Source organism: Pygocentrus nattereri, chromosome 19, assembly GCF_015220715.1.
Source record: "Pygocentrus nattereri isolate fPygNat1 chromosome 19, fPygNat1.pri, whole genome shotgun sequence".
Classification (NCBI taxonomy): Eukaryota; Metazoa; Chordata; class Actinopteri; order Characiformes; family Serrasalmidae; genus Pygocentrus; species Pygocentrus nattereri.
This window is the reverse complement of record NC_051229.1, coordinates 16,267,101-16,290,323: the sequence shown is the minus strand read 5'-3', so window position 1 is coordinate 16,290,323 and position 23,223 is coordinate 16,267,101. Positions and strand designations below refer to the sequence as shown.

Here is a 23,223-nt window from a genome sequence, read left to right as displayed (position 1 = left end):
TATATTAATATATAATATATAATATATATATATAATATATAATAATAACATATCTATTTTCCTATATATGTTTTTATAATATGAATTAGTAAAAAATTGTACCTTGACCTTGTCAGATTTCAACTTAGGACAAAAGATTTCTTTAATATGTTCCTAGAATAAAAACCTATTTCTTTATACTATCACGTGTTATTGTGGCTATTGTGCTGTTGTGGTTAATTTTCTCTTTTTGTTTGTAATTTTGCAGTTATTTTAATTTAGTGTAGTGTTTAAGCGTAATGTTTCCACTTTTTACCAATATTCCTGTGTAAAGCACTCTGGGATTTTGTCAATATAATGATATGTGCTATACAAATAAAAATTTAAGAAAATACTAGTTCAATGTTGAGAAAATACAAATCTACAACTTTGAACACTGCCTACATACTAAATTCATACCACATGCATAAGCACAGAGTACTGTATTTATTACTGTATAAGCAACCTGCCTTTACTACCTTTAGCAACCTGTTCCATTGCTTGGAAAAGATGCTTTGTAACAGTGTTATAAGTGGAAGAAACTTTAGTGAAGGCTTCTCATGTCAACACAATTGCATTTGGTCTGATACTGTTTCTCTGGGGCTGTTTGGTCAGGCGATATTTGTTTTGGTGTTCAATTTCAGCAAATCTGAGACATGATAGTGTTTTTTCCTGAGACGCAAAGTCGTTTACCTTGAGCAATGATGCTGTTCTGACGCTGAGGTCTGAGGATTGTCCTAAAATGTACCCTGTAGCCTGCCTAGTGCTAATTAACATATATTTGCATGTTAGTCAGTTTGAAAACGAAAAAGAAAAGTTGGAAATGTAAAGTAAATCTCAAGCAGGTGGCACCGGTGTTCGTTTGCATTTGCCTTTTCATACTGACGCTTAAATCGTCCACACCAAAAACTGAATCACGAACTGTCACTTTGCTGTTGATTTATCCATTTTGCACTTTAATTTTGGCAGAAATGCAGCTGACTTGCTATCAAAAAGAAATAAGAACGTGAACATTGCATTTTGATTTTAGTTTTGACACGTATTCTGCATGTCATGAAGAAAAGCCTAAGCCAAAGTAACGCTCGAATTTTCTTTTCTCTATTAGCTTTTTCATTTTAGATTTGAAATCCCAGAATAACGACTAAAATGAAATTACAAATAGCTATCTTAAATTTATTTTTATTTTTGTCACAAATTACATGTGACAAATGAATATTTGCGCAGATGTTTGGGAAAAAAAATGGTAAAAAGAGGCTTGCGTTTACATTTTCATTTCTTTTTGGGCTGGATTTGCCTCCCATAATGTGACGTTTCATAAAACATTGGTCATAACGAGGCATACAGGCCTATCGGCTCATCCTTAGTTTCAAACAAAATGTCCACATTTTTACACAAGAAAACACAAAACAAAAGTTTTACACATGCAAAAAGAGTTTGAAATGGTCAGCATCTGTATCGGGATGTCAGCTTTATTACTACTTTACTGAGTGAAAAGAAAATCCCGCTCATCGCCCACTTTTCTAAAATGTGTGCAGGTCTGTGCGACGTCACTCTCGCTTTGCGTTCCACGTGTGCAATTCGCGCGGTGCTTGGTGTTTACGTCACCGTTTCGAGTGGGAGTTGAACCGAATGTGCTTTCATTTGAGAAACGTCGCTCGCTTCCAAGTTTAAGGGAAAACAATATCGGCGAAGGCATTCGGAATTTTTGCACAGTTTTATTGCGTTTGTCTCTGAGGGCTTGGATTGAGAAGGCACACGTCGCCGGTTGGGATATAAATATTAGAAAATATGAGTGTAGAGGCGTACGGGCCGAGCTCGCAGACTCTCACCTTCCTGGACACGGAGGAAGCAGAGCTGCTTGGAGCCGATACCCAGGGCTCGGAGTTCGAGTTCACCGATTTCACCCTGCCGAGTCAGACTCAGACGCAAGGCCAAACACAGAGCCAGTTGGACAACCAGGTTCTTTTCCTTTTATTTCTCCTTTTCAGTGAAATAATTCACCCGCCCCCCCTCGTCCGACTTGAATGCAGAAAAAATGAAGCTAGCTAGCTAGCAAGCTGGCTAGCGGAATTAGCGGGCTTGTTTATTTTCTGCGCGTTATAAAATAGCGTTATGAGTTAGCTTAGCGGCAAAGCTAGATGCTAAAAGCTAAGCCTCGCCAACTAGCCATGCCAATGTTAATGGCGTAGCTAGCGCGCATAGCCTGGCCGACCAAATGATATCTAACCGAAACACACTTATAGGTTACATGAGCAACACTATTCGTAAAACGACCGGCTGTCGTTTTGTGTTGTGTTGCTTCAAACTGCCAGTCTATGGGCTGTGTTCATTTGGCTAGTTAAATAAGTTTAAGGTTGGCAAAAGTTAGCGCCACAACAGCTGGCTAAGCTAGGCTAACAGGGGAGAAACGCGAGCTCGCCCGAGTGACATACTGGCTTCCTTTACTATTCCTTTAAGGTTTCCCTGAAATTTAAAGGTTGGTTTAAAATTTCTGTCTGTGTGCGAAGGTTAACGGACCGGACGGAGTATCGCAAAACGGCGAAGATGCTGTTGTGAAAACCAGTCAACTTCTGGCTGAGCTGAATTTTGAAGAAGATGAGGAGGACACCTATTACACCAAGGATCTTCCTGTGCATGCGTGCAGGTAGATTAACCATGTGCAGACATTCACCTTCCCTTAGATTTCATTTAAAGAGGTTTCTGTTACCTGTATTGATGTTTTCTTCTTTAATTTATGTATTTAGACAAATACGTTATAGGTTCTTTGTAATTAATGTCAATAAGTTCGGCTACTTAAGTTGGACCTGTTGCTGGCACAGGAGTTAATTGGAGCACAGACGGCTTATGTAATTTTCACAGAAAAGCCTTGCTTATAGAATGAGATGCTCTGGGTCAACCATGTATGGGTCTGTGGTCAGTTTATCCAGCCAAGTGTCAGCTAGGGGGGTCCACTGGATTGGGCTGTGGGACTGCATTTTCTTGAGAGACAAAACACCATTGATTACCTTTGAGATGAGTTGGAGTGTTGTTTGTGATCCAGCACTAACTAATTATCCATTATCAGTACATGATCTTGTGACTAAATTCAATCAGATTTAAGCAGCAGTGTTCTAACATCTAGTGTAAAGCGTAAAAGATTGGATGAACAGGTGTTGACAGACTTTCCAAAAATGTAGTAAGTGTATGTTATTTTAAAGTTAAATATCTTCCTGAATATTATTTACTCAATGATTGGTGATTTCAATGATATTTTTCCCCCCTAAAGTTATTGTGGCATCCATGATCCTGCTTGTGTAGTGTATTGCAACACCAGCAAGAAATGGTTCTGCAATGGTCGTGGCAACACCTCCGGCAGGTAGGCTGATAAGCTTTTATCTTCTGGTTTATGTGTAAATGCTATCATTCATATATATATATATATATATATATATATATATATATATATATATATATATATATATATATATATATATAAATACTCTTATGTAATTTGATTATTTGCCATGTGTTAATTTTTTTTTCTCACAGCCATATTGTCAATCACTTGGTGAGGGCCAAATGTAAGGAGGTGACCCTGCATAAAGATGGCCCATTAGGGGAGACTGTGTTGGAGTGCTACAACTGTGGCTGTCGTAATGTCTTCCTCTTGGGCTTCATCCCAGCCAAGGCTGATTCTGTTGTGGTGCTCCTGTGCAGGTAAAGCCATTGGTGTTCTTTTTTTCTGTACAGTTTAAAGTTAATGCAGTAAGCTTATCTAGCAGTAGACATTTAAATAATTTATAACGTTTCAGTATTAAGATTGATTGATCAAAATTGAAAGGCTGTTATAATGGTTGGTTTTACCTTTTGTTAAGAATAAAGAAGTAGAGCATGCATGAATATTATATCTCGCATCTTGTGTTTTAATATAAGGCTGTCTAGGGGCTGTTGACCAAAGTGCTAATCAATCACATGGGTGTTTGTTTGTGTGTTTAGGCAGCCATGTGCCAGTCAGAGCAGTCTGAAGGACATTAACTGGGACAGCTCCCAGTGGCAGCCTTTGATCCAAGATCGCTGCTTTCTGTCCTGGCTGGTGAAGATTCCGTCTGAACAGGAGCAGCTGAGGGCGCGTCAGATCACTGCTCAGCAGATCAACAAACTGGAGGAGCTGTGGAAGGTGCAGGATGCCACTGCCCACAACTTTTGTGGGCTTTAGAAGTCTGAACACTTTGTATTATCATAAAAGATCTAATCTTTATATCTAATCTATATATGCATTTATAGTGATGGTGGTCGCTGCTAGTGTTGTTACAGTGGGTGTTTTGACTTTAATCCCATGTGTGGTGTCTGATTTGTAGGAAAATCCTACAGCAACACTTGAGGATTTGGAGAAGCCTGGTGTGGACGAGGAGCCTCAACATGTGCTGCTTCGCTATGAGGATGCTTACCAGTACCAGAACATATTTGGCCCACTTGTGAAATTGGAGGCAGACTATGATAAGAAGCTCAAAGAGTCCCAGGTGGGCTAACAAAAAACTTCTTATAGGTTCTTTGTACCAGTTAAACGTCATTTATAGTGAATTTGTTTGCAGGATGGTTGAAATATGTTGTTGACAAAGGAGAATAGCACAGTTCTTGTTATAAGCAGTGAGAAGTACTCAAATCTTCCTAATTTAGTTTTCCAACAATTGTTTTTTCCTCCCTTTTGCCCTTTTAGACCCAAGACAATATAACTGTCAGGTGGGACTTGGGACTGAATAAAAAGAGGATTGCTTATTTCACACTTCCCAAGACGGATTCAGGTGGTAATATTTACTTTCGTCATCCTCTGTGTCTACCAGTGGCTCATATCCATCCCACCCCCAACTCGTGCCCCATGCATCCCTCATCGATGTATGCACGGACGAGTCCACTGTGTGTGTGTGTGTGTGTGTGTGTGTGTGTGTGTGTGTGTCTGTGCATGAGAGACTGCAAGGCTATTGGTGTTGATGGGTTTTTGTAAGTGTTTGTGGTGTATCTCTGTGTTTGTGATGGATATAAAATCAGTTTTGCATTGTTTATAAAATCAAACATTAAATCTGAAAAAGTAATGGAATCTGTTTTAAAGCTTAACTGAATGTGTTCTTTCACAGACATGCGTCTGATGCAAGGGGATGAGATCTGTCTGCGTTATAAGGGAGACATGGCTCCTCTTTGGAAGGGAATTGGACATGTCATCAAGGTCCCTGATAGTATCCTTCCTGTTTATTTCATAGGACAAAGCTGCTGTAATTGCAGTGCAACATGGATTATTAGGCTAGTGAGCTATTTGTGCTTCCAGAGAGGTCCCTATTAGTGGCTCTGAACTGTCATCTCTTGAAATGAACAAATGAAAATAAATAAATAATTGGTGCCAGGCACCACATTGTAAAACTGCTCATGGTGAAACTGCTCATTATAGCCTGAATGTCAGAAACAGTTGTCTTCAGTAGGCGAATGTATTCGTTTTCCTTAAAGAGTTCTTCTCAGACTATGGTGATGAGATTGCTATTGAACTGAGGAGTAGTGCTGGAGCTCCTGTGGAGGTGCCCCACAACTTCCAGGTGGACTTTGTATGGAAATCCACTTCCTTTGACCGGTTAGTAGTTTCTTAAGTGATTTTGTGCTGAATTGAACTGCTTAAATATTTAGTTTTATTTTGTATTGTGTTGAATATTACATTTATTTTCTTTTATTTGTAGCCTGCTTTGTAAAATTAATTTAAGTTTTTTTTTTTGTTTGTTTGTTTGTTTGTTTTTTTGTTTTTTTTTTTAAGATCAGTAGTGCTTTCCAAAGCTAATGTTTACTTTGTGTTAAAGCATGCAGAGTGCCCTGAAAACATTTGCAGTGGATGAAACCTCAGTATCTGGCTACATCTACCACAAGCTACTTGGCCATGAGGTGGAGGACGTGATCATTAAATGCCAGCTACCAAAGCGCTTCACTGCCCAAGGCCTGCCTGACCTCAACCACTCACAGGTGAGGACCAGTGGACTTGTACAATGATTCAATTTCACATATGCACTGTAGAAGAAGTTTTGTTGTATTTCCGTTTCCTCAGACACTTTGCTTAGAAATATACAGATTGTATGATGTAAAATGCATGCTAAAATCACCACAGTTCATACAATTCTCTCACTGTAAATTTAAACTAGCACTGGCTATGCACGCTTCTGTGCACTGGTTTTATCAGTCTGATGGGAAATAAACTTTGTCAAGCTAAATGCTAGTAGCAAACAGTTGTCATCTACACATACCTTTGAGCCTTGAACAATAACATGAACACATTCACGTTATCCCACTTTTTAAGGACTCCCGAATTTTGTTTTGCAGCCATAAGTAGCAAGTAAATGAGGTCCTAATGTGTATGTCCAACGGCACTGACCTGTTTAATTGGTTTAACAAATCATGATTGGTCAATTCGCACATCATACACAGCCTGCAGTGGTTCTGGTTTCATCTTGTGTGTTTGTGTTTTCACACTAAAGTACTTTGTGTTCTGGAGAGTTTTGTTCACTATGGATTTTTTTTTTTTTTTTTTTTTTTTGTGTGCCACCACTGTGTGCGACTAGTTGGCTATTTTATGCATCCCGTAGAGCACACACGTGGTGTAATGACATTTGTATTTACTCATTAACTCCTACAATAGTGTTTATTTTCTTCAGTATTCTATTAGCGTATCTTATTTAGCCAGTGAAACTAATAACTGAATAATGCAATGGTTCTCTATCTTTCTTAGAGTATATGCTTTACCTTACAAAGCGCTTCCTAATATTTCAATAAATGCATCAGGTGTATTGGGTTCATGGGGAAACTATAAAATGCACAGGGCAGTGGTATTCCAGGACCAGGATTCAGAAACACTGGTTTAATACCATTGTTTATCTATACTCAGTAGGACATATTTTAATCTCAAGCTGTAAATAAAGTTTTAATTAATTTTATGTTACATACAGATGTACTTTGTTATAACATGGCTCTAATTTTTTTCAATTATGACCTGTTTTAGCCCCTGATACTGAAACAGTAATGCTATGTTTTGTGTTTAGGTATATGCTGTGAAGACTGTGCTGCAGCGTCCTCTCAGTCTCATTCAGGGCCCTCCTGGTACTGGCAAGACGGTCACCTCAGCAACCATTGTTTACCACCTGGCCAGACAGGGCAACGGGTAAGACATGTAACTCACATGGGTGGACTAAACTGTTTTTAAGTTTGCATATCAATGCGATCCTGTTACTCATTTATTTTTAGACTACTGTTCAGGTTTCAGGCTTAAAACCCAGGGCACACTTCACTGACCAAGCAACAAATGTGGATTTATCAAGAATACACATTAAAGTGTACAAGTAATGTTAAAGTAGCTATTCTAGCTATTGAAAAATATTACCATTACAAAATATTCAGAAACATATAATTCCATCACCTTTTAAACTCAGATTTAAACTCGTAATTGTACCACAAGCATTGTCTGAAATTCATAGGCTCACTAGGTTCCAGAGCTACTGTAGAGATAAAATAATTTCAGTTGTTAATTTCATTTAAACACAGTTCCAGTATTTACTTAACCTCACAAGCCAAATATAATATGGTGAAGAGCTGCTAATGTTATCAGATGTTCCATGTATCTAAAGGTAGAGCATCTGTGGTTGAAATGAGTGTTCATTATCTGACTTTGTTCTGCACAAGTTTCCTGTGGATATTCTAGTCTTTGCTATTTGTCACTGTTGACATGCTGCCAGAATTGGAAAGAAAATTTACTTCCAGCACATTTTCTCTTTTGTTGAAGCAAAACTATCATGGAAATGCTTGCTTTACTGGCCATGCTGCAATGCTTCTGGTTGTAAGCTGCCATTAGCAGAAATAGTGTGTTCGAAACTGAAAAAAAGAGCAGTTACTGCGCACGCATTACAGCAATAGAAAATCATTTTTATTTCATGGCCCTATAAAATGGTTATTTCACAAGTACTCCATAAAAACCAATAATGTATTAGAGTAGCACCATTTCATATTATTAATGTAAATGAGTGCAAACTTAACAATTAAAACATTAAAACTTATCTGATTGTTAATAAAGTGCCATTGGTAGAAAATTATGTGGGTTGTTGTTGTTGTTTGCTTGTTTAGTTTTTTTGCACATTTTGTTAGCATACGTGTCTCTGGTTGTGTTTGGGATGCAGTTGTGATTGTTTGTGTGTGTGGTTTAAAAACTTCGATATGTGATTTTAGACTTTTTAAGACAGGTCTTAAAGCACAGGTTATTTTATATATTAAGCTAGTTCAGTACAGTCATTCATTCAAAATACCACAGGCAGCAGCAGTCCTGTGGTCAGAAACTGGCCACTGATGAATGACTGGAGTTGGGCAAAGCTGATAAGTCAGTCACAGTGATACTGATCCTATGTAAGGATCATGCAGTCTTAAAGCGTATGTCCATGCTTATCCAACCAGTAGGTTTGAGTAAAATGTATGTTGATACATGCCATATTTGAGTTTGTTTGTGTGTGCTGTTGAGCAGGTTAAATAATATTTTTGCTGTGTTTAGGTCTTGAAAAGGCATTTAAATGCATTTTAAAAGTTGTGCAGGAGTGTCGTCACCAGTTAACCAACTTTTACCTGTTCCCCTTTTTTCTGTGCTAGGCCAGTGCTGGTATGTGCCCCCAGTAACATTGCTGTAGATCAGCTGACAGAGAAGATTCACCAGACTGGGCTGAAGGTAGTGCGTCTGTGTGCTAAGAGTCGGGAGGCTATTGATTCTCCTGTGTCCTTCCTCGCCCTGCACAACCAGATCCGCAACATGGACAGGTAAAAAAAAAAAAAACATAAGTAAATTTTTTACAAAATGATAAAACAATGTGGTGGTGGTTACAGTGACGCATGCTATGGCATTTAGAGTAATGTTCTGTGTAGCTTTATAAATTTATTTTAGAGTAAAATAACAAAAGTCGATTACATGTTTTTTACGGCAGTATACTGTTGATGTAGCAGTGTTTTTTGTCATTCTGTTATAGACTTTATTTCATTCTGTGTACTTCGGAAAGGACATTAAGACTTATTATAATTTTGTTTGTTTGCTTTCAGTATGCCAGAATTGCAGAAGCTACAGCAGCTGAAGGACGAGACTGGAGAGTTGTCCTCCTCAGATGAGAAACGCTACAGAGCCCTTAAACGCACAGCAGAAAGAGAGCTGCTTATGGTACTTATTTAACTCTTCCTTTGGAACTGAGAAACATGTAAATTCCTAACCTTTTGGTGAAATTCACCACTTTGAGATGAAAATAGATCGCTTATGAGATTCGTGCAGAGCTAAGATGAAATTGTGTTGTTGGTACTTGTTTACCTTCTCTGGCTTGCATCCCCCCACCTACATTCTGAGACCTTCCCCACTCTTATAAAATTGACCCTGACCCTGATATTCTTGCCCTAACTATCTTAATCCTAATGAAGGTAATGAGAACTAATCAGCCAGAGGCAGAGTAATGTAACAGGACTTTGTTCTATACAGGGTTCCCATAGTTGGTCTGTTTTTTGCCATTTGTCACGAGTGACTTGCTGCCAAAACCACATAGGAAATATACACCCAGCACATTTCTCTTCTGAAGAATGAAGGCACAACTACCATGGAAACATTTCCTTTTCTGGCCATACTGTGATGCTTCTGGTTAAAAGCTGCCATTAGCAGAAATGATGTGTTCAAAACTGAAAAAAGACCAGTTACTGCACATGCATCTTAGCAATGTAAAATCATATTTAATTCCTAGCTCTATAAAATGGGTAATTCACAACAGCAGAAATTCAGAAAGACTTTTTACCTTCTCTGGACTACATTCTTTTCCCACCCATAGTTTGCCTCTGATAATATTGGTTTTGATCTAAAGAAGGCAATGAGAACTAGCCAGTCAGAGGCAGAGAGGGGCAGGTCTTTATGGAATGCTAGTGGCAAAGGTTTCAGTATGTGTCTCTCCGTACTGAGCTGAGATGACAACACGCATGAGGTATCTGCTGAACGTGAGGTCGGTTGCGTTCATTATCCTAACTCTAGCAGACCAAAATATTGATTAATAACAATTGGAGCCGGTTGGCCCTATGCATGTTGTGTAGGGCCTGGCAAATTACGCAAGGGCCCCTCCTCTCTCTTGTATCAAAGCTGACCCTTAATTCTTCAGTGATACGAAGCTGAAGTCAGCTATTCTTCAGCTTCTTATACAGAGATATCAGCATGCTACTAACCTTTTATGCTTGTTATGAAGAAATGGACTATAATACACTTAAACAGCATTAAATTAAGATAGTACAATGCTTATCATACTTTTTTTTTTTTTTTTTGGAGAAAATACTCTTTGTGGGGGCATAATATTCACATTTGTGAAGCCAACTTGCCAGGGTTTTTTTTGTTTTGTGCCTCTTACAAAATCTCAGTTTGGAGGGCCATGTGGCCCCAACACTTCAGCCTACTCCTCTAGCTCAACAAAAGTCGGGACACCCTACCTCTAGATGCACAAAACGGAGGGGTAAGGGCCATAGGCTGATGGATGAAGTAAACTGTTTTAAAGGAATTGTACTTGGAGTACTGGGGTATCAAGTGTGACTATTGCAGATGGTTTACCGGGGTCAGCCAGGTGCGCACCTTTTGTAGGATTTTGCTTAGGACCCCAGGGAGGTCAGGGCCAGCTGTGATAACAAAGATCAATAATATTGAATAAAGATGTGGCAGTTTTGTGGTGTTCAGCATAGCTGCCTTAGGTAGTGGTAGAGAAATGTGAAAATGACCACACAGACTTACTCCTCTGTTTCAAAAATCACACCTAGGGTATGTTTAATCTGACACAGGGGTCTGTGGGTGTTTTCAGTTGTTTCTCTTTGCACCCAGTGCGTTCTCATTCTTTTACCCCTTACCTCTTTGCATCCCTGAATACATACTGTTGGTTTGAAATTAAAATGAAATTCATTGAATACTAAAATTGTAAACAGTGTAACCCAGTGTGTTTTAGTGGTGCGCTTCCCTTTCGGCCATTGTACACAAAATATTTATTTGTAATAAAGTGATGTTCTGCAACACATGGAGCACGATTGAGTTAATAGTTACTAAGATGCTTTTATCCATGTAAGCAGTATTCTCAGATAATGCATAATAGAGACTTTTTTTTCTGATGACTGTGGAGCTCTGACAGGTTTGCTCTTTGTTTCCCTCACTCTTTCTCTTTCACAGAATGCAGATGTGATCTGCTGTACTTGTGTGGGTGCAGGTGATCCTCGCCTGGCTAAGATGCAGTTCCGCTCCATCCTGATAGACGAGAGCACCCAGGCCACTGAGCCAGAGTGCATGGTACCTGTAGTGCTGGGAGCCAAGCAGGTACTACTCAAACAAGTGGATTTCACTTGACTTATTGACTTGGTAAAGCTAAACAGAGTACACTCTTAGACCAAGTAAACATTGTGGGTCAGTTTTCCAGACCTATATTGGGTAGATGTAGACTAAAAATAGCTTCCAAAGGTGATTCCAAGTTTAATTTGGACTATTGGCAAGACTAGGTTTAATCCTTATTCATGTAAACCACCCGTATGAGTTTACATCCATGCTGTAAAGTGTTAGTGGGTAAATAGGGTGGATTTTTGGAATTAGAGTGGATGGGGAATTTTACAGATTTTTCAAAAGGTCTGCATAATTCGATCATGCAGACAATGGTATTCAGAGTGTTTTGATGTCCAATAGAGTATTCAGAGGTAACTGTCAGAAGCATTAAAATGGATGACTGTTCTTGTTACTAATGCTGCAAACAATTCTGACTCCCCTTTCATATTAAACCACTCTGAATGACTTGTTTTACATGTGAAAAAAGTTAGCTGTCTATAAATTGAGTAATCTGTACAGTTCCTCTCTAAGTACAAGTGTCACCAGTAGGATTGTAGCCAAAGTTTAGTTTAGCTATGCCTGATGGACATAAATGAACATTGTTAACTCAGCCAGCTCATCTCACCTCTGCCCCTTATCAGCTGATCCTGGTGGGTGACCACTGCCAGTTGGGCCCAGTGGTGATGTGTAAAAAGGCAGCTAAAGCAGGATTGTCTCAGTCTCTGTTTGAGAGGTTGGTGGTGCTGGGCATCAGACCCATCCGTCTCCAAGTGCAGTACCGTATGCACCCGGCACTCAGCGCCTTTCCCTCCAACATCTTCTACGAAGGATCCCTCCAAAATGGAGTTACTGCCGGTATGCACAAGAGATTTTTGCTGATTCTGTCTGTGTGAACCTGTATTTTGATGCACTAGGCATCTGTTAAAACAGTCTGTTATTTGTATTAAAAATTTTTTTTTCTCTTTTCCTCATCCATTTTAGCTGACCGCCTCAAGAAAGGCTTTGACTTCCAGTGGCCTCAGCCAGATAAGCCCATGTTCTTTTATGTGACGCAGGGCCAGGAGGAAATTGCTAGCTCGGGCACCTCCTACCTCAACAGGTACACACTGTTTATCCTTTTAACTCCTTTATTCTTCTGTGGCTGAACTGCTACCTGGAGATGGTACTGTAGAAGAGTTGACTGGAGTACACTAATAAGCTACTGTCCCACTCCATATTAGAAATATTTCTTAGCAAATGTCCTTGCAAGAAGCACCTGGCTTCCACTGAGAGCAGGTAATGAAACATGTCTATGGTCATTTTTGTACAGGACCGAGGCTGCTAATGTAGAGAAGATTACCACTCGCTTACTGAAGGCTGGAGCCAAACCTGACCAAATCGGTATCATCACACCGTACGAGGGCCAGCGTTCCTATCTGGTGCAGTACATGCAGTTTAGCGGCTCTCTGCACACAAAACTGTACCAGGTATACAGTCACTTTCACAGTGCCCGTTCTTACTCATTGTAATCATTCATAGTTTACTGTGTCTATTTTCAAGATTTAGACAGCTGTGCAAATTTGGTCTGAACAGTTGGTGGGGACCAACGTTCGGAAGTTAAAGCTTGCATTTATATGCAAATGTTTGAATACACCTTGGTCAAATTACATGTTTTGTTGACTTTTCTAAATGGAAATAAGTACACATTCCTACAGAGAACAAGTGTCTGCACATTTTAATGCACAATTATTGTTCGTTTCCTTTTTTTTTTTGGAAAAAAATGTTGCCAATGGCACATTTTTTTTAAACTCAGCAAATAAATAAGAATAGTGCACTGAAATTTTCAGACAGATGCATATTTAATTTTTTCCTCTGTTCAGCATGTATTAACTTTTTTTTTTTTTTTTTAATTAGAAAGTCAAAATGTGTCATTTGACTGGGAGTGTTTAAACGTTTTGCAAATGACTGACAGTTTAATGTGAAAAAGCCTCCACTCTGTTACCATATTGTCCTATATTTAATGGCTTATGAATAAAACAATGCTATTAATAGGAATTTAATTTGAGTTTTGTGACATTCAGCATATCAGGTTATTTCCCCTTACAGTGATGGGTTTTGTTCCCTAGGAAATCAAAAGAAAAGTAACAGAACAAAAGAAAAACATATTTATGGTTTGCAACCCCTCAACTTCACAGGGAAAAAAAATATACACGACTTCTTACAAACACATGAAAGAACATGTTTGCAAATATTCCCAATAAAACCCAAACATCCAATAGCTGTTTAACAATGCCACTCTGAGCGAAGCAATGCATGATGCACTATATTGCCAAAAGTATTAGCTCACCTACCTTCACACACATATGAACTTGTCATCTCATTCTTAATACATAGGGTTTAATATAATGTCGGCCCACCCTTTGCAGCTATAACACAGCTTAAAATCTTCTGGGAAGGCTTTCCACAAGGCTTAGGAGTGTGTTTATGGAAAATTTTGACGATTCTTTCAGAAGTGCATTTGTGAGGTCAGACACTGATGTTGGACAAAAAGGCCTAGCTTACAGTCTCCGCTCTAATTCATCCAAAAGGTGTTCTAGCAAGTTCAGGAGTCTGTGCAGGCCAGTCAAGTTCTTCCACACCAGACTCACTCATCCATGTCTTTATGGACCTTGCTTTGTGCAATGGGTACGCAGTGATGTTGGAACAGGAAGGGGCCATCTCCAAACTGTACCCACAAAGTAGGTAGCATGAAATTGTCCAAAATCTCTTCGTTTGCTGAAGCATTAAGAGTTCCTTTCACTGGAACTAAGGGGCCGAGCCCAACTCCTGAAAAACAACCCCACTCTGTAACCCCCCCTCCCCCCCACCAAACTGTACACTTGGCACAATGCAGTCAGACAAGTACCGTTCTCTTGGCAACTGCCAAACCCAGAGTCATCCATCGGATTGCCAGACGGAGAAGTGTGATTGGTCAGTCCAGAGAACACTTCTCCACTGATCTAGAGTCCAGTGGCGGCACTTTACGCCACTGTTTTCGACGCTTTGCACTGCACTTGGTGGATGAAGCTGCACAGCCATGGAAACCCATTCCATGAAGCTCTCTACGCTGTTCTTGAGTTAATCTGAAGGCCACATGAACTTTGGAGGTCTGGAGACGATTGACTCTGCAGAAAGTTGGCGTCCTGTGCCCACTATATGCCTCAGCATCCGCTGACCCTGCTCGGTTATTTTACGTGTCCAGCACTTTGTGGCCGAGTTGCTGTCATTCCCAATCGCTTCCACTTTGTTATAATACCACTGACAGTGATTTGTGGAATATTTAGTAGCAAGGAAATTTCATAACTGGACTTGTTGTACAGGTGGCATCCTATCACGGTACCAGGCTGGAATTCACTGACCTCCTGAGAGCGACCCATTCTTTCACTAATGTTTGTAGAAGCAATCTGCATGCATAGGTTCTTGGTTTTATACACCATGGAAGTGATTGGAACGCCTGGATTCAATTATTTGCATGGGTGGGTGAAAACCTTTGGCAATATAGTGTGCTTTATAACGTGAATAAAGGAAAAATAGGCAAAAATATGTCCTGAAAGGAGGAAACTGAAAATGCATAATTTCAAAAGAGTCAGGAAGACAAAACTCCACTATTATCAAAGTAGTTTTACTTTGGTAAAAGTAAATATTAGGTAATATTGGAATTCATTAGCATTTGTGAGGTATGTGTTTGTGTGAAAAAGTATGCGTGTGTTTTTTCCCTTCTATAAGGTTAAGTGCCATCATCCAAGCCTGTTAGTTGTAACAGCACTTCTCCACAATTGTTAGTTTGCTAATGATTGTGTGCATTGGTAAATAAGACGGTAATAAACTGCACTGGTAGATATAATACTGGATAGTGGCATGTGTGATTAGTATTGTCTTCCATTTGTTTCATGTTTTTTGTAGGAGGTGGAGATAGCTAGTGTGGATGCCTTCCAGGGCCGAGAGAAGGACTTCATCATTCTGTCCTGTGTCAGGGCCAATGAGCACCAGGGCATCGGCTTCCTCAATGATCCACGTAGGCTCAACGTGGCCCTCACCAGAGCGAGGTAACCCTTTACCTAGTTATCCTATTAACTGCCCTTCTGAGGAAAAGGACAGTTTTTAAGGGCTGTAGCAGTGCACAGTCTTTTTGTAATTGAAGAGTGCTTAATCACTGTTGAAAATAATTATTCCAATAGTGGGATTAATCATGGAGTTGCCATGAATTGGGGAATGATTAATATCTCATTTCAGCTAAATCATTGCTACAGGCTGCTTTTCCAAAGTGACTGATTCATAGTCAAGAAATAGTAAGTTCCCTGTACTGACAGGTTGGAAGTCTCTTCCATTTTAGCAACAATCAGTAAATTTCTGTATGTTTTGTGGTATCAGATATGGTGTTATCATTGTGGGGAATCCTAAAGCTCTGTCCAAGCAGCCGCTGTGGAACCACCTGCTGAATTATTACAAGGAGCAAAAGGTTCTGGTGGAGGGACCTCTCAACAATCTGAGAGAGAGTCTTATGCAGTTCAGCAAACCTCGGAAGCTTGTGAACACTATTAACCCTGTGAGTATCACTACCAGACTACACACACACCCCAACAATAGCAGGAGGTTCTACAGGTATCTCTCAGTACCATAGGTATTGCCTCAGTCTGTCTGTTTTGGGGCATTGGTTTGTTTCAAGCTGTTATAGATTTTCACTCAATTTATTCAACTTCTTTTGGAAGGAGAAAAACAGCCAGATGACCTGTATAGGGCAAAATTGGTTCCTATGCAAATAAACCTAAAGTTTGTTTCATCTGCTGTTCTTAGATATTCAGAATATGGTTTTATGTTAGAAGTAATATAACTTGCAGTTGTCTGTTTTTTATTGTAATTTAGGGAGCTCGGTTCATGAGCACTGCGATGTATGATGCCAGAGAGGCCATGATACCTGGATCAGTGTACGATCGCAGCAGCACTGGTAAAGAAACCCAGTTCACCTCCCATACTTTTTACTTCCTACACAACACATTTTGGAGCTTGTAGTGCTGTGGTACCCAATGTATAACCTTTACAACTTGTTTACCTTACTCTACCATGTCTGATTCAACTTCTCAGCTGGCTCTCAAGCTGGAATACTTGCTTCTAGAAATTGGGCACAGATTAAAATGGGTTGGGTTTTTTTTTTTTTTTTTTTTTTTTTTGTGCTTTTATAGGACGTCCATCAAATATGTACTTCCAGACTCACGACCAGATTGGGATGATTGGGGCAGGGCCAAACCCCATGGCCTCAATGAACATCCCCATTCCCTTCAACCTGGTTATGCCCCCCATGCCCCCACCAGGCTACCTGGGCCAGGTTAACGGCCCTGCTGCTGGTAAGATGATGCTGTTCTTTTACGGTAGCCTTTTATTATTTCTTCTTGGTTATGTTAGGTCTGTCTCAAATACCATTTTTTAGGCTCCAGAGCTGAGCTTCATCAGTAATTAACACCATATACGTGAGGTTTCATCTTGAATATTGAGTTGAGGAGGATTCATGTCCAACACCGGTGTTGAAAGCACATCAGTGGCTTCTTCTGCTGTAAAAGCAGCTTTGTTCAGATCCACTAGCCTCTCTTGGCAGTAGGCTAGAGGTAATAGCACAGTGAATGCACATATTAACCAGTGCTTCATGGAAGTTTTCTAACTCTGAGGTATGAAGGGCATACATTGCAGCCTTAGGACCCCCTGGGAGTACATGATGCCTGGCACCTCGTTAGCATGGTGTTTACTGCTGTGAGTGAGCAGGATATTAGGAGCCTGAGATGGGATATATTTCTATATTTTAACAGTTCCATATTTTAAAAATGATACTGTACATGAATGTGGTGACAATGTTTTGTGGTGTTGCCATGCCACGTTCTCAGTCTTTGTTCAGTGTTTTTTTATTTTTATTTATTTTTTATTTTTTTTTAAAGTAAGAATAATTTATCAAGGTTCAACTTTAACTCAGGCAAACGATCTGAAACTTCACTGTCCCAAACTAAATTCTTACTGTCCTGAACAAATCTTTGCATTTGATGTTATAGGTAAGCACACATAAACTAATATATTTAGTTAGTTATTTATTCTTAAAATAAAATTTTTTAAATAAAACTGCACAAATTCCTACCACTGATTTTTATTTCTATTTTATTTTGAATAAATTCACGTTAAAGTTGTCAATCAACGTTAGCATTTGCACATGTATTTTAGCAAATATTTCCTTACCTTCTGCAAGCCCTGTCTGTACAATACTGGCTACTGTTAATCCACTCTCTGCACATGTTGAGCAGCCCAGATGCACTAAGAGCTTTTTTTGCTGCTTTTAGTGACATTCAAACTTTTTTTATTGCTAGAAGTTGTAGTTCTGACAAAAAAGAACCACTTTTATCTGCCTTGTTAGGATATTCCCTACAAAGTTCACAGAACATCTCAGGTACAGAGGGGTCAAAATCGACCCATGAGAATTGAGTTTTCCATGAGGGAATGAATCTGTGGGCTCGCTTAGCTTCGTATTCACGCTTTGTTGACATTTTCCTGCCACCTCCCTTCTGACGTCATTCGTCAACAAAGGAAACCACTGGTTTGTTTTAACTGGACAAACACTCACAAATGGATAAAACCATTTAGTGTGGTGACGGGTTAAATGTTCAAGTTTGGCCTCAGTTACATTGTTCTGTTAACATACTGCGGCTGTGCTGCTGTCCTGACATCGCATTTTACTTGCCCTGGTCATTCAGACAGCTGTTAGAACTGGAGAGGGTGTGTTTCTTAGTGTCATGTTTGGCATTGTTTTCAGTTAATTAAAATTGAAGATCCATTATGGACCATAACCTTGTGTTGTCTTAAATTTTTCTCAAACCCTGAATGTTAAAGCAGTTTAGCCAAAAAATATTTAAGAATATCTGGATCCCAAATCCCAGCGAAGAAATATCCGTTTACCAGTATTGATGGGGAGGCATTGCTACCTTAGGAATGGCTGTATTTAGACTTTAAGGTCTGTATGTTGTGAACAGATTTTACTCTAGACACTCCAGATGAACTGTTTGCTTTAAGAGGTGCATCTACTATCCTTTGGTTTAGGATATTGTTTCCAGTGTCTTAAATTAATGAAAGTAGTGATTATTAGCGTTATGTATTTTCTCCTTTTGACTCAGGCCGTGGGGCTCCGAAGGGTAAGACAGGTGGTCGTGGGGGTCGTCAAAGGAACCGTGGTGTGGGTAACCATGGCAGTGGGCAGGCCAACATGGCCAGCAGCCAGGCCAGCCAGGACCTGGTGTCTCAGCCCTTCTCCCAGGGCCCCCTAACCCAGGGATATATCACTATGAGCCAGCCCTCACAGATGAGCCAGCCAGGCCTGTCCCAGCCTGAACTCTCTCAGGTGTGCACACAGTCTTTTTGTCAACTGTCCTTGATAGCAAATGTGTGTACATACACATAAGCATGCATTTGTCTCCATGCACACACAGTGCAGCTCCCTATTCATATATATATATATATACTTATCACGTTGTCCACATCTGAGCCCTCACTGTCATTTTCCATACAGGCCCATACTCAGAAAATCTAACTCAACCCCCCTTTCCTTCTTTGCTTAACAGGACAGTTACCTGGGTGATGAGTTCAAGTCGCAGATGGACGTGGCATTGTCCCAGGATTCCACATACCAGGGTGAACGGGCATACCAACATGGAGGAGTGACCGGACTCTCTCAGTACTAGAGTGTAAGAGAGATTAAAAGAATTCTATCCATACCATAGAGAGCAGGCTCAGCGTGGAGCTGCTATAAATTTTATATATGAATTATGTGAAAATGGAAAATCTACTTGAAAATCCGACATGTTTACCACTTTTATAAAACCATGCATTTCTGTGAGATAATGCACATTTGTTTATTAAGCTTAATGCTAGCTTGTCAGCAGCAGCATATAGAGTGTCCAGTTCTGCACACATGATACATTTTATGCTGTGATTTGGCGTGGCTTGCAAAGCTTCAGCCCTATCTTATTTGAGACACAGTATCTTAACTTTGGGTGCGCTCTAAAACAAATAGCAGTTTTCTACTGCTCCAAATCACTAGCTAGCTAACATGTTCTCAGTTGCATCTTTTTACAGTGCATATTTACGAGCATTGCCAATTATTCAGCTGCAGCACAAGTTAAAGCCAACATGGCTGAGCTGGGCGCATACTCCGGTATAAAGCAATTTGGAGTGGCTTAAAATCTTGATAATAGTTGACCAGAAACGTAATTTATCATACTGTTTTAATTTTATTTAATTAAAAATAAAATACATACATAGAATTTATGCAATAATAATTAAAATAACAGTAAGGATTAACTTTTTACATTCAGTTACTAAAATTAAACATCTTCACGTTTTCTTATTAAAGAACTTTCAAATACTCCAACATATTATTCTTAAGAATATATTAAAATGAAAATTTTTGATATTTGTAACCCTAACAAACAGTACAAGATTTCCTATCTCTGGCTTTTAGGCCAACATACTGCACCATCGTGTGTTTTTGTTGATCCAACAACCCTAATTCAGCTAAAGAAAACTCTGATGATAGATAGTAACACTCCGTGATATCAGAGGTGCCGAGAAACCAAGAAGTAACAAAGTATTAAGCATACTTTATGACCCCTTAGTGTAGAGGAAATGCTGATTGAATTCTTTCCCTGTGTCCTCAGGTTGTTGGAACGGGAGCTAGGCCTATGCTGAGCTTAGTTCATCAGCATTTTAAATCTGGGTAAATATTAAAAAAGAACAAACATGGATGCCCGTTTTCCACTGTTACAACTGAAGCACCATGGTGTGAGAGCAACAGGAGAGAATCAAACCAATCACACGAGTGAAAAAAGAGGGAGAAAAGCAGGACAGGAAGAGAGAACGAGAGAGAGTGGAGGGGGGGAAATCACCACCACTCACTAAGGCTGGGAAAGGAGGAGAGAGGAGGAGACGCAGCGTAGGAGGAGACGATGTGGGAGAGAAAACAAACGAGATCTTCGATCTGCAACTCCGCAAAGTCGAGGCACCTCCTGGGGAGCAGGGGGGCCCCTCCCCTGCCTCCTCTCTCTCGCTGCCAGGCTGCAGCCGGCGGCCGCAGACCTCGCTCTGCCACCCGAGACGGAGAGAAGATGAAGTTCTCTTATAAAACTACCTGCAAAAAATACCAAGCTTGCTCTGTCGTCTCCACAAGCTGAAAGAGGGGGTGACGTCTTTCAAAAAAAAGAAAAATATATATTAAAAAAAACGCTTTCAAGCAGCTGATTCTGGGAAAATTTTCCCTTCAAAGTTGAGATCTGACATTCAGGTACTGCCACCGGACATCTTGAGAATGGGGAAAAATCAACGGAGGATGCTTGTTATTTATTTTTGTTTTTGGTTTGTTTTTTGTTTGTTTTTTTTTCTTTTTATGGTGGTAGTTTAATCTCTGAAAATGGTGCCAGGAGTCACTGAGGAAGGATTCAACTCAACTTTGAGGAAAGTTTTCTGGCTGAAGTCGGTGGAGTAGAGGTTCAGGAATGGAGAGCCTGTGAGAGATGTCACTTGCTCTCTGCTGTGAGACTCTGCTCTGGGTGATTCACAAACAGAAAAAAGAAATGAGGGGGGGGTGGGAGTCTTTTAACAAGTGGCTTTGGGAAGTTTTTTTTTTTTTTTTAAATAAAGGCTAAAGATTTGTATCTGAAGAGCAGAAATGGAAGGGCTGAAAGATTTTTCTTTTTTTCCCTCTTCATTTTAAATATATTTTGTTGAAGTAGAATAGAACATGCGGTAGAACAGCGTTCGTTAACTTGCTGGATTTAGACGTGGCAGTTGAATGGCTTGTTGATTTCTCCATACAGCAAACTTGCAGTCACAGGCCCACCAGACAATGAGCCAAATAATGCATAAAAGCCCACGTAAAACCGCCAAGATTTCACCTCGCACAAATGCCCTCGCACATTCACTGGAGTACAGGAAACTGAAGTTGGAGAGAGATGTTATGGTTTCAAAGAGAGTTAAAGGAATGACCTGAAGCTGTAGGAAGATCCAAAACATTGCTGTAGCATGCAGGAGCATTTATGGTGAGTGGGGCAGCTAGACTTCATGTTTCTAGGTCTTCAGTACTGTGCCAAAAATCAGGATGCTTCCACCAACAGGCAGAGTCGCAAAACCAAGGTTGAATTTTTTTTTTTTCTCCCCCCTTAAACCACCCCACCTGCTTTAAAAATTCAGGTTGACAGGTGCTGATATCTGACTCCATTGAGCTCTTGGATTGAACTAGCCACATTTGTGAATTTGACCCATAATGGCTGAGAGAACATACAAGAAAAAAATGGCCCAGAATCACCAGAGTCGCAGTGGTGGCTATTTGTTAAAGAAGGCTGTGAAAGGGCAGACGGGATAGATTCTCTCTGTTTGTCTGTTTCCCACAAGCAGACTGAAAAGAGTGTGCATAGACAGTAATGTTCTGATACGGAGGTGTGCCTCCTTATTAACTGTCCCTCTTTTGTTTTGTGATTAGTAGTAGTTTTATCATTATTTTTTCTGTCTTGTTTCTGTTCCTTTGTTTTTTTTTCCTTTCCCCACCCACTGTCTTGATTTGTTAGCACCATGCACATTTTTCATTTTGTACAGTCTTTATGAACGTGAGGTGTACCACATTATCTACTTTCAGCTGTTCATCGCAGTCCAAGAATAATGGACTTTTCATGTTTTGCCTAGTTTTTGCTCTTTTTTAAGTTGTGCTCATTTAAAGCTTTACTGCAACAACCCTTGATGGTCGCCTTGTCATCCTACTGAAACCAGGAATATTCATGCCTTGCTGTTATTCCATGCCTAGTATCACATCTGTTTGAATTTGCTGCCATCGGTCTCATAGCACTAACCTGGAACACCTTGCCCCAGTGTTCTTTTGAAACTATTTCAATTTTGGCTGCCCAACTGATAAATGTAATGGATTTCTAACCGATGCACCAGTTGCAAAAAAAGTTTGAACATCTAGAAAACTTTCACTGCTTGTGTGCATAGTGCTTAGGTCTTGATAGTTATTCTCCCTGTTTGTACTATCTAACCTCAATGTAGACTGTAAATCTAAGAGATTAGGATATTGAATATCCAGGAAATTGAATATCCAAGACATGCCTTTCTCATGTTCTCAACTTTTTAAAGAAATTCATTCCTCTTATACGATTGAATTAGTCTGGATTTCTTTACTTCAGTCATCTTTGCGATCAAACCAAATTTTGTAAACATGTCAGTGATTAAATGAGGTTTGTTGATTTCTTCATATGACATGGCCTACAGCAAAAAATACCCTAGAGAATCCCTGCAGTATGAAAGTTTGGTGGGATAGATAGACTGTCTTCACCTGAAGGGAAACGACTGTGTCACACTCAACTGTGAGAGGACGACCTGTTGAGGTTGCATTCAGTGAAATTAAAACTTGAATGAGAGTGAATACTGATGGGATGCCAGCAGTACCTTCACCCACCGGAGGGAACGATAAATTGACACTGAAAATGATTCGGAGGATTTGAATCACCAGAGACCAGATTTTGTTTAATGGAAGGTTTTTTTTCCCCCTACAATACGTAATTCTTGTAATGTTACAGAAATAAATGTTGCTTTATTTCACACAAATAAGACTGGTTGCTTCACTTTTAAGGCTAGTTTCTAACAAATGTGAAGATTCCTGCAGTCTGAAAACAAGAATGGAAACCCTTTAAGACCGATTACAACAGTATGTGATGTAATCTTAATTTCATATGTAAATCATTTATTGTGCCTTGGATTATAAAAAAAATATATCTGTATTTTTTGCATTTTCTCTAATTGTCATGTGGTCCTCAGCACTTCATCTG

General features: G+C 39.7%; 1 protein-coding gene across 2 annotated transcripts; it reads left to right on the top strand.

Annotated features, from left to right (window-relative positions):
• The first annotated feature begins 1,627 nt into the window (after positions 1-1,627).
• Positions 1,628-23,189, top strand: upf1 (UPF1 RNA helicase and ATPase). Of its 2 annotated transcripts, none has more exons than XM_017697149.2 (24): positions 1,628-1,977; positions 2,526-2,662; positions 3,284-3,373; positions 3,547-3,714; positions 3,994-4,174; positions 4,356-4,517; positions 4,715-4,802; positions 5,130-5,228; positions 5,506-5,614; positions 5,835-5,994; positions 7,065-7,183; positions 8,653-8,817; positions 9,094-9,208; positions 11,222-11,365; positions 12,007-12,220; positions 12,347-12,464; positions 12,675-12,831; positions 15,287-15,429; positions 15,755-15,929; positions 16,247-16,328; positions 16,564-16,725; positions 18,529-18,752; positions 18,973-19,095; positions 20,068-23,189. In XM_017697149.2, exons 1-23 carry the CDS (start codon positions 1,807-1,809, stop codon positions 19,090-19,092), a joined length of 3,303 nt encoding a protein of 1,100 aa, XP_017552638.1. In that variant the 5' UTR covers positions 1,628-1,806; the 3' UTR covers positions 19,093-19,095; positions 20,068-23,189. The 2 variants fall into 2 exon arrangements, with proteins under 2 accessions (XP_017552638.1, XP_017552640.1); XM_017697151.2 differs by having other exon boundaries at positions 1,807-1,977; positions 4,715-4,799.
• Positions 23,190-23,223: the final 34 nt, after the last annotated feature.

Coding starts and splice junctions, on each gene's coding strand:
- upf1 (XM_017697149.2), top strand. CDS start 1,807: ATGAGTGTAGAGGCGTACGGGCCGAGCTCGCAGACTCTCACCTTCCTG. Junction 7,184..8,652: donor CTGGCCAGACAGGGCAACGG/GTAAGACATGTA, acceptor TTTCTGTGCTAG/GCCAGTGCTGGTATGTGCCC. Junction 12,465..12,674: donor GGCACCTCCTACCTCAACAG/GTACACACTGTT, acceptor ATTTTTGTACAG/GACCGAGGCTGCTAATGTAG.